Source organism: Octopus sinensis, linkage group LG2 (assembly GCF_006345805.1).
Source record: "Octopus sinensis linkage group LG2, ASM634580v1, whole genome shotgun sequence".
Taxonomy (NCBI): Eukaryota; Metazoa; Mollusca; class Cephalopoda; order Octopoda; family Octopodidae; genus Octopus; species Octopus sinensis.
In genome coordinates, this window is record NC_042998.1 from 96,737,497 (window position 1) to 96,749,813 (window position 12,317).

The 12,317-nt window shown below is 38.0% G+C and overlaps 1 protein-coding gene across 2 annotated transcripts in view; it reads left to right on the forward strand.

Moving 5' to 3' along the window:
* The window catches only part of LOC115225386 (amino acid transporter AVT1A-like), a 41,402-nt gene that overhangs the window by 14,666 nt on the left and 14,419 nt on the right, over window positions 1–12,317 (forward strand). For both annotated transcript variants that reach the window (XM_036498543.1, XM_036498545.1), the window contains 2 exons: window positions 3,148–3,219; window positions 8,758–8,832. In XM_036498543.1, the coding sequence (XP_036354436.1) occupies window positions 3,148–3,219; window positions 8,758–8,832 (147 nt within the window). The remainder of the gene's footprint in view (window positions 1–3,147; window positions 3,220–8,757; window positions 8,833–12,317) is intronic.

The window sequence follows — 12,317 nt, forward strand, 5'->3', positions numbered from 1 at the left end:
TGGTCGACCCAGGCAACAGTAGAAGCCATTAACCCAAGATGCTGCGCAATGGGAACCCAAGACCACGCAGTTGCAAAGCAAGCTTCTTAACCAACCGCCACGCATGCGCCTACTAATGCAGACTCCATCCACAAAGTATTTACAGTGTAAATCGCTCACAATAATCAATGACAGTTTTTTGTTTTTTTTACTTGGTACAAGACGTAGATCGAGACGAAAAGAATATGACACTATAACGTTTAAATCTTCCCAAACTATTCCAGCTCAGCACTCTCTCGACTGTTGCCTTATAACAAATGATAAAATTACATAGTTGTTAGAGTTGTCCTTAAGGTTTCTTCATCGATGTTGTTCATCTTTCCAGTACTTATTCGGGATTGCACTTTACAATGGTTGAGATGAAGCTGCGGAGATAATTCTTTCCACAGCTCTTCCTTTACTTTTTTTTTTTTTGTCGTTGTTTTTGCTGGTAAGGTTTACTTTTCCTTCACTTTGTTTAGGCTTGGTAGTTAATAAGGACATAATCTTCTTGTGTGCGCGCGTGCGTGTGTGTGTGTGTGTGCGTGTGTGTGTGTTTGAGTGTGTGTGACGTTGCATGAAATACAGGAAAATATTTCAACTCTACATGTGAGACCAATACAGAGCCTGTGGCTCACTCATGCCGGTCAGTTGAATTCTTGAGACTGCCATCTTCGAGACACAAATACCCATGATGCTTGCAATGCAAAATATGAGTCCCTGTTTTTTGTTTTTTTTTAATTCGAACTTTCTGCTCAATGTAAATTCATTTTCATTGGCCGTTTTGTATTTCCAGCAAAGGAGAACCGCTTTCTATTCTAGCAACATATTTCTTTTTCTTTATCTATTTTTTGTAATTTCATTTGTCAGTTCGTTTAATTTCATAATTTAGTTTGTATTTTTGTCTTATTTGTTGTTTTACCTTTTTGGCGTTGACATGGCTGTGTGCTAAGAATTTTGCTTTCCATTCACATGGAATTTATCAAACGGTCGATTGTCTGATGATTAAACTATATTTAACCATTTTAAAATTGTTTCAGTCATGTGAATGTGGCCATGCTGGAGCACCGCCTTTACTCGAGCAAATCGACCCCAGGACTTATTCTTTGTAAGCCTAGTACTTATTCTATCGGTCTCTTTTGCCGAACCGCTAAGTTACGGGGACGTAAACACACCAGCATTGGTTGTCAAGCGATGTTGGGGGGACAAACACACAAACATATACACACACATACATATATATATATGCAAGTATACGACGGGCTTCTTTCAGTTTCCGCCTACCAAATCCACTCACAAGGCTTTGGTCGGCCCGAGGCTATCGTAGAAGACACAGTGGGACAGAACCCAGAACCATGTGGTTGGTAAGCAAGCTACTTACCACGCAGCCACTCCTACGCCTACATATTTACTTATTAATGGCTTGCTTGCAAACGGCTGCCAGTATTGTGTGCGCTGGTTCTTGCAGTTTTGTTGGGTGGTCGGTACCGGACTATAAATATAACATCATAAATTGAATAACACGAAACAATGGAACCTCGCGGAAAATGTATTAATGTAGACCTGATATGAAATGTACTATTAATAAGGATCAGTTTTGGAAATGAAAGAAAATGATAACAGAACTAAAAATTAAAATATTTGTTCAAGCTGCCATATTTATTTAAGGGTGAACAATAAAACGAAAGAATGTTAGGAAATGTTATTCAACTTTTGAAACTATTTTTGCGAATAAGAATGTTGCACTTTATGTTTGAATAATGGATAAATTATTATGTTTAAATAATTGGTAGGGGCAGTCCGCTCAGGGCGGAACTTTTAAAAGGGCAGCACTTTTGGGTCTGCTGTAGGCAATGTGTGTCTTTTGTGGGGTCCGGGGACGGCAAACGGAAAGCCCACCCCGGCGGCACACACTCTAGCTATGCTAGTGCTTATGATACGTGATATATTTTCTTTCAAGATACAATAAATAGAACCGGTAAAGTGTTTAATCTTCAACTGAGTGAAATAATGATGATTTCAAATTTTGACACAGAGCTAGTAACTTCGGGAGAGAAGTTAAATCGGTTACATCGACCTCAGTGCTCGACTTGTACTTATTTTAGCAATTCCGAAAGGAAGAAAGGCAATGTCGACTGCGGCAGAATTTGAACTCAGAACATGAAGATGAGTGAAATACCTATTTCTTTACTACACACAAGGGGCTAAACACAGAGAGGACAAACAAGGACAGACAAACGGATTAAGTCGATTATATCGACCCCAGTGCGTAACTGACACTTAATTTATCGACCCCGAAAGAATGAAAGGCAAAGTCGACCTCGGCGGAATTTGAACTCAGAACGTAACGGTAGACGAAATACCGCTAAGCATTTTGCTCAACGTGCTAACGATTCTGGCAGCTCGCCACCCTCAACTGGGTGAAATAGTATTAGGACTGCGTGTGAGGCGGCGAGCTGGCAGAATCATTGGCAAGCTGGACAAAATGCATAGCGACATTTCGTCCATCTTTACATTCTTACTTCAAACTCCGCCGACGTTGACTTTGCCTTTCATCTATTCGGTTCGATACAATAAGTACTAGCTGTACATTGGGGCGTTTTGTTTGTTCCTTCTCGAGCCATGCCTGCCTCATAAGGGCCGGTTTCCTGGTTTCCTTGGCGTATAGGTTCCCCACCTGGACGGGACGCCGGTCCGTCGCAGGTGAGCTGCAAGATGCAGGAGGAAAGAGTGGGAGAAAGTTGTGGCGAAAGAGTCAGCAGAAGTTCGCCATTACCTTCTGCCGGAGCCGCGTGGAGCTTAGGTGTTTCGCTCATAAACACACACACATTGCCCGGTCTGAGATTCGAACCCGCGATTCCTCGACCGCGAGTCCGCTGCTCTAACCACTGGGTCATGTGTCTCAACGTACATCGGGGCGGGGGTCAATGAAATCGATCTATCCCCCGAAATTGTGCCAAAATTGGAAATCAATGTTAGAACTGTGTTTTGTATTTCAAAAGTATTTTTCGTAAGATCAAATCTTAGCATCAGTTACAGCCATGGTTATGACAAATTAGCTCAAAAATATGAACGCCATCACTTTTTCTTTCTTTCATCTTTTGCTCACTTTCTCTTTTACTTTTCTAGATTTCGCCATTAATTGAAGTTAGTGATGAAGGAACAGGAACAGGAACTAATTCCCTATGTTCTTCTGATTCGGTATGTATCACAATTTTATGTTGCGGGGAATATTTTCAACATTATAATGCTAAACTCGGGTGTAATTATTGCGTTTTACCTTACGATTTGAACAGATTTTCATTTTATGATTTTGTGAGTTAGAATTATATCCTTTTTGTATTTACTTTACAAGTATCTGGATGTGTGAACTCGTTTGTCGAAACAGGTTTGGCTGTGTCTCGTAGATGGGATCATTATACCAGTAATAGACGCATGCAATGGTTTTAATTTATCATCATCATTTTTATTAGTCAATTCGTTAACATTTGACCCATTAACTAATCAATTGCTTGATCAAGCGATCGGTTAATCAATCAGTCAGTTAGATTTGGCAAAGCCTTATCGTCGCCACTCACAACAGAGGGCATGTCATCGATGAGGTCGTAAATAGCGATGATACGACTTGGACTAACTCAGCTAAACGATTAATCAAAGTGACAATGAGTTAATTGGTTAAATATGTTAGCGAAAGAAGTGAAACAGAACCAGAGCATCTGTTTATTGTTGGCATAATGACCCTTCCAGGATACAAACAAAATGTTAGAAATGGTTATCAATGTTATCAAGAAATTAGTTCATAACCAGATGTGAAACCAAATACTAATGCAGTATCATATAGCCATTTCACAAGTTTATCAATATATATCGGTCCCTCTCCATAAGCAGTGGGGGGTTTAACAGGTTTGAACAAACTACTGTGCCGGAGCCCCATACAAATATAATAATTAACTAGTTTATTTTATTTTTGTAGTTTTCATAAATTAGACGCTTAATGGTAAGTTCATTTTAACAAGTGGAAACCCTTTGGTTGAAATCGTAGTTACATTTATGTATCTCTGTTTAATAAAAGCCATTATGAATATTGGTTGGTTGGTTTGTTGGTTGGTTGGTTCGTTCGTTCGTTCATTCGTTCGCTAATTTCTCCAATCACGTTTTACATCCTGAAGAGAAAGAGGGTGTGAGAGTAAAACAGAGGTACAGAGAGAGTTGATATAAGAAAAGCAGGATAAGTGTCTTGTAACTTTCTGAAGAATACACCTTTTTATTTTTATGAAATTTCGTAGAGGTAAGTTTATGATGGAGTAAATTACAATAAAATTGTTCGTAAAATTTAGAAATATAACTGCATATATTTATTGCAAATATATAAATTAAATATTTGTTTTATTTAACTTTACTTTAAAATAATAAATATTTTTTTCTTTTGAAAACTACTATTCATTTCATCATTTTGTGTAAGCACTAATAAATTTGATAAAAATTGAATTATAATTATTGTATGTATGCCATTTTCCTAATATTACCTACGGTTGGCAAAATTCTACTTCCAAAATTCCCCGTCATATGATGGGTAACACTAGTACATAAATATATGCCTATATGTATACATATATATATATAATATATATATATATATATATATTATATATATATATAAGGATATTATCATTTATAATAATATCATTGGTTTAGCATGCGTAAAAAATCTTTAATGGTATAAAATATCAATTAATAATTAAGGGTACCAGCATGCTGACATAGCAGTCAAACTGACCAAGCCACAGATTATCACTAAACACAAAGGTGAAATGGGGGAAAAAGAATAAAGCCCCAAAGAACCTCATCCTAATAACGAAAGAAAATTGGGTACTTGTTGCTAACAGCCTTAATGTTAGTGTGTGTGTATACATATATTATATATATATATACATATATATATATATATATATATATATATATATAATATATATATATATATATATATATATATATATGTAGCGGCACAACGAGGCTCGCGACGGCAAACTGTATATACGGGCAAAACAGATTGAGATTCTTTCTCTCTTTTGCCGCCTCTCCTTTCCGCCTCTTAGCAGCAGCGCTTACTGAGCGCACTCCATTGGCTGGGCCTGTCTGTATGTTGTACCGCCAGAGGCAATGTGCCCGCAATAATGGAGTTACTACACAACGCACACAGCTAAAGATGGTTTCTGAGAGCAGCACACTTCACCTATCCTGTGAAACCTGTAAATAAACCAGTTGTAAGTTGCAAGTCTTCTCTCTTCGCCTGCCGGAGCCTGAACTACACGAAAAACAAAAAGAGAAAAAGGAAGAAGGCGATATTCTCCCGATATCGTAAACCTTACCGTCCGTTATAAAATGGTCCTGTGACGTAGAAAAGGTTCTTTTTTTTTTCGGCAGCCACAGGCTTCGTCGCATAGATACCTCAACCGAATCACGGACTGGCGGTTTTCACTTGCTTCCAACTGGTAAACACATCAATGGCCATAACTCCAGCCGTTCATCAACTTCTACCAAGCCGACCATCACCTTCCAGTCATCGTTCCTGTCTACCGCAATATTCGGATTGCCTGACGTGGTGAAACATATTACCAGTTCACAAGCCAATTGCCGCACGTGGAAACAGAATTTTACCGGTCGCGCGCCATTTTCTGAAGATTTTTTTCAACTGACAAAAAAAAAAAACAATGAAAAAATGTGCCTGTTGGACTGTTTTTCGTGCTGAAGAACAAACTTCTCACAGCATTTCTCCTAGCTTCATCGTGTCTAGGATGCAAAAGTCTATTGCTTACGTCACTGCATCGGACACGGCAATTGCTACTGTTATCTCTCTTCCTCAGCCGCGCATTGTATTGCATTTTTATTGTTTGTTTGTTTTTTTTTATTTCACTTTCCTTTGCATATCACTTTCTTTTTTCAGGACCTTACTAATGTATGTACATATTTTTGAATATTGTGTATATTATATGTTAACTTGTTTCAATGTTCATACACACATGCACCACATTCTAATCTTGTAGTTGCTTTCTTACTGCTCTTGCATGGTAGCACCTCCAATATCTACAAGCGATCCACCGCTCTTGCATGCTTACAACACTAGCCCCTCCAAGTGACCCACCACTTTTGCAGGCTTACAGCACTAGCCTCTGCAAACGACCTACTAGTCTTGCAGACTAACAACTCTTTTTTCCACTGCAAGCAACTCACTGCCCTTGCAGGCAAATACTTGGCACTGCTCATGTCTCAGCAGCCAACATTGCATCTCAAACAATTTGACTCTTGCATCCTGTGATTTCCAGTTTCTTGGACAGTTGTTATCACACTTGCATGTCAGACGTTCTGTGTCTCAGAGCTTTGCTCTAATTTTGCCTTTTCACGCATGTTTTGGGTTGTCAAACCTAGCATATTCTACAGTCCCGCACACTACCTCAGCTTTGCACTGGCTGGCACATCCTGCACACTGCCTCAGCTTTGCACCAGCTGGCACAACCACCTACACATCCACCTGCAAATGCACCTTTGACCACACCATCACCTACACCTCAACCTTCGTCGCCACTGCCTAACACGAACAAACCCTATGTCACCAGGATTGGCTGTACTGTGCATTGCCCCCCCCCCCAAAAAAAAAATCACTAAACTATTTATATCTGACAATCTCTTTTGTGTTTCCTGTGACAGACAATTGCTTTCTTGTGTTGCTGGACAGTTCCAATACTCTGCCATTGAACATTTTGTCAAATTTTGTGCATGCCAATTTATATTTCCTGCAATTATTTTTCTATTTGACTTATCACATTTTGGTACCATATCTTGTTGGCTGCGATCAGTTACCATCTTTGCTCTTTCTTGTGCCTGCTCCAATTATTCTGTTTTCGCACTTCTGCACTCAGCGGGGAGAGCCCTGGTAGCGGCACAAGCAGTCAGCACCATATTGGATGAGATCTCGCGGCAGCCATTGCCATCTCCGAGACTGGAGCGAGACCTTACCTGCATCCATTTGCCATGCGCGAGATCACAACGAAGCTCGCGAGGTTTAATTGTATATACGGGCAAAACAGATTGAGATTCTTTCTCTCTTTTGCCGCCTCTCCTTTCCGCCTCTTAGCGTCAGCGCTTGCTGGGCGCATTCCATTGGCTGGGCCTGTCTGCATCTTGTACCTCCAGAGGCAATGTGCCCGCAATAACGGAGCTACTACACAACGCACACAACTAAAGATGGTTGCTGAGAGCAGCACACTTCACCTATCCTGTGAAACCTGTAAATAAACCAGTTGTAGATTGCATTTGTACTTGAAGTCTTCTCTCTTCGCCTGCCGGAGCCTGAACTACGCGAAGAACAAAAAGAGATAATGGAGGAAGGCGATATTCTCCCGATATCGTAAACCTTACCATCCATTATATATATATATATATATATATATATATATATATATATATAGCAATTAAGGACAACTACTTAATAAGGAAAACTTAACAAGAAATTGTCAGGTAGATAGCGTGAAAACCTCATAAGAGAAAAAATTTCGAAAATAATTATTTCTTATTGAACATATTAATTTATATATAGAGGGCATTATACATACATGCCAGAGGGCATTATACATACATGCCACACGCTAAGAGGGACAATTAGTCATTTCTACCAAAAATATTACTAATCCCACCGAATGCAATTTTTCTTACTTTGAAAAATTGCATTCGGTGGGATTAGTAATATTTTTGGTAGAAATGACTAATTGTCCCTCTTAGCGTGTGGCATGTATGTATAATGCCCTCTGGCATGTATGTATAATGCCCTCTATATATAAATATATATATATATATATATATAAATATATATATAACATTCCTAGCGAAAAGGAGGGTGGATATTTGTTCATAGCCAAAACATTTTGTTAAAATGTTTTCTGCAGCATATATATATCTGACCTACATATGTTTCGACTGCAGTGACTGCACATTGCTTTTTATGCAATTATGCATTCTAGTCGTTGCTGTTTCATTAAGGGTCCATCACTCTCGACATTTTCAAAGCGAACAGATTCAAACAAGCATCGTGCGTTGGTATTCAGTTGAAGGTGATAGCGTTGCTTTATAAATCCAACGGAATGTTGGTCTTATAACCACTTCTACTGGTATTACAGTTGAAGCGTGGTTTTAAAATGTTTATTCAGATTTCAATTAATTGTAGCAGTTCTGTTTACATGTTGCTGTATTGAGTACATTATTTATTCAGAGATATTCCACTTATTTTGAGTTTATACCCTCAATTAATATTATCATTATTATTGTCATTAATATTATTATTAATGGTGGTGGTAGTGGTAGTAGTAGTAGTAGTATTAATATCATTAGTTATAGTCATTATTGTAACTAGCATAATTACTATAGATGGTGAGGTGTGTTTATTTAAATTGTTTAGACGTACATTTTCTCAAGTGTGGAGATCTTAGAACCTGTTCTTGTCTTGTGTTTATAAGAGTAAATTTAAAAGTGAAGATTTGGTACATTTCTTCCACACAAAAGTCACATCTGTTATCGCCTATTCTATAAGGTTTTGCCTTACTACTTATTTTCCAGGTAATCTTTTAGTGCTCAGCTTAGTTTACTAAGGCTAGTAGCATTCATTTTGTTCCAATATCTAAACGAATATGCGATTTTGCTTAAATGTTTTATAAAACAATAATATATTTTAATATTTTGTTTGACCAGGTTGGAAGTCTAGAAGATACGTGTCTGGAAGGTGAAAGCACTTTTCTACTACGAAGACATGGGAAACATAGAAAGGTATTTTCAATTTTTGAATAGAGATAAATATTTCATTTGGATGTAATTGAGTTTTAACCTGACCAATAAGGGATTAAATTAACAGCTATATTATCGTAAGGAACTTGGCCGGTTTAACTACAAAATGACAGTTTAAGTTGGTAAATATATCTGGCTCCTGATCAATTAAAAAACATTTCTCATCCACATTGACTTGACGTATCAGGTCAGTAAGCAAATAACCGCAGAGTTGATAACACGTATCGTTTTACATATACAAAACCATTCCCACTTGACCCGGTATAGTAAGGAAGCGCAGTTTCAGTAGTACTCCACCCAATGAGAACTAATTTTTAATTCTGAAGTTTCTCATGAGTGCTTACTGATAACATGGAATTCAGTACAACTTGTTGCATGGTCATACCGTTGGTAACTAAATCGGCACCTTCACTATACTTGCTTGGTTAGGAGAGTTACTAGAAACCTAGCAGGACTGAAAATAAAGACCTGTCAAAAGGACGAATGAACCTAGTGTAAGTTAAACAATTATCATAGCAAGGGTCCTCAGAAATTCCGGGTTGGTATCCGGCGTGGTGAAAGACCACTGAGAGTGAGATAACCCTCGGCTTTTGTTAAAGCATGTCTCTAGCTTTTATATCAGAGTTAGCTTCTCCTAGGGACATACTTTAACAAAAGCCAAGGGTTGTGTCACTCGCAGCGATCTTCCTCCACACCGAATACCAACTCGGAATTTCTGAGGGCCCTTGCTATGATTATTGTTTAACTTACACTAGGTTCATTCATCTTTATATATATATACTACATATGTGGAAAACCGGTGTGTGTTTGTGTGTGGCGTTGTTATCTAACTCCTCCTACATCGTTTTATTGATTTTGATGAAACTTAACACGTTAGTCGAACTCTTGTCTGGAAACCTCGTGACATACTTAGATTGTTGAAAAAAATCGATAATAGAGCCCATCCAATGGATCCTTCTATCTACTACATATTACTAATATTTTATTTAAACAATCCAATAAAAATAACCCATGCCACCTGCAGTTTTTAGCGATGCGATCGATATTTGATTCTCACGATCAGCCGACCTAATTCTGCATTTCACTATTCGCAGTTTTGAACTGCTAAACATTATTATTGCACTTTCTTAATTTGAATCTCTTCATTCATATATTTCTATACATACATACTTTTTTGAATGCCCATTACTCCGATAATTCAGCATTTTACAGTTACACTTTCTCCATGATAGGAGATAATTTTTTCTACTACGTATTTGTAGTGGCTTCATGCAGTCATAACGTGGATTCGATCCTCGATTGTCAAATTTCATTTAACACTTCAACAGCGCTTTTCTCACGGTAAAACAATAGTTTTTCTGTGAACGACAACCTCCGAAAACCTCTCTAGACAACCTCCGACAACCTCTCTCGCCAACCTCCAACAACCTCTCTCACCAACCTCCGACAATTTCTCCCTCCTCCAGCTGACAGTTTTTGTACTTTTTCGTGACAGAAAATACACCTTTTGTAGCTGTTATAATGAAATTGCTTTCTTATATCAGAGTAATAAGGCGTTTCAATAGAACATCTTTACCCCCGGGAATTACCGGGTACAGCAGCTAGTATATATATATATATAATATATATATATATATAACATTGATATAGGGAATAGCATTGGACATTTTGGAGATCTTTTAACTTTGTTTAACTTACACTAGGTTCACCATTCTTTTACATATATATATATATATATATATATATATATATATATATATATATATATATATATATAGCCACTACACACAATATTTTCTGTGTCCCTTTCTGTAGAAGAGAGTAGGCTCGAAACGTAAAAGACTTTTTTTATTCTTGAGCGTTATACTGATACATCTGTTTGTTTTGTACACCGCCTGTCTTCGTCTTTTGTTTTTTCGTAAACTCTCCTATATATATATATATAATATATATATATATATATATATAACATTGATATAGGGAATAGCATTGGACATTTTAGGAATCTTTTGCATGTGCTCGAGACTATAGTGCTTCCACATTCCTTAGCCTTTGACTAATATTGGCACTGGATGTCCTGCCCTGGCTTGTCTCTGAATCAAGTCAATAGGGTGGAGATGGTCTGTGAGGTGTTGTGTAAGCCTTATTGGACCCAAAATTTTAAGTTGTACAGTCACCAATGAGTTGACTTTCCGAAACTCAGTCCAGTAGAAAGGCACCGTGGACATGAGCCCAGATGAAACCGATCACGGGTGCAATAACCTTATGCTCAGGTACTACTGACATTTTGCATGGTCTTCCTCGGTCACAAATAGACAGCCATCATATAAGTATATATGTGTTTGTAAATATATATACATATATGTGTGCGTGTTTGTATGTATATATATGTGTGTGTGTGACAGTGTGAATTTTTACAAACGTTACTGTGGCTGAGCTATAAAACAGTTACTATTTCTTTGGAATAAAAGAAATTTCTTACATGAAAAACAAGAATTGGGACAAGTATCAGACTGCTGAGTCTTGCCTCAAACAACTCCCTGTTTAACCCATGCGAGGATGGAAGAAATGGACGTTAAGCAAAAAAAAAAATTTATTTTAAATGTGGACATTAAAATTGGTGAAGTTCTAGTATCATATTCTTGGGTTCTGACCTAATATTGCAAGCAGAGGAGATGCTCCTTTAATCCTGGCAATCAATTTTCTCAGATATTTTTATAGATAATATTCTTTTCTACTCTAGGCACAAGGCACGAAATTTTGGGGGTGGGGGCCAGTCGATTATATCGACCCCAGTACACAACTGGTACTTAATTTATCGACCCCGGAAAGATGAAAGGCAAAGTTGACCTCGGTGGAATTTGAACTCAGAATGTAAAGACAGACAAAATACCACTAAGTTCGCCACCTTCTTTTTATAGATAACTAGCAGTATCGCCCGGCGTTGCTCGGGTTTGTAAGGGAAATAACTATATAAGCATTTTTAGAGAGTTACTTCCTTTATAGATGCCAATTCGGGCTTTCTTAGCCATTTCTGTTTTGGTGTCTTCAAGCCATGAAGTCGTTGTTCTAAAAGAACGCTGGTCTCCTTGACAACGCATTACGACGTTGATTTCCTTAAACTCCCTTCCCCACAGCTTCACGACGGAGGGAAGAAGGGGGAGAAGCACACACAGGTGCAGGTGTTTGAGCGTGGACGCCAACTCCGCCGCCATCGACACACGAAAAATTATGCATTAAAATGGAATAAAAAATGATGTTAAATTATTTTTAAAATCGTAGACTCATCGTAGACGCGCGCTAATAGCCAGACGGGCTCGATATTAATCACGACTATAAGATACTCGAATTTGGTTAAACTGCACCGCAAAATGTGGGAGGAGTTAGGAATCTAATTCGTAGGAGACAGACACTCACACAACTACAGTTTTATATATATAGATATTGACACCAACATTGTGTTATGC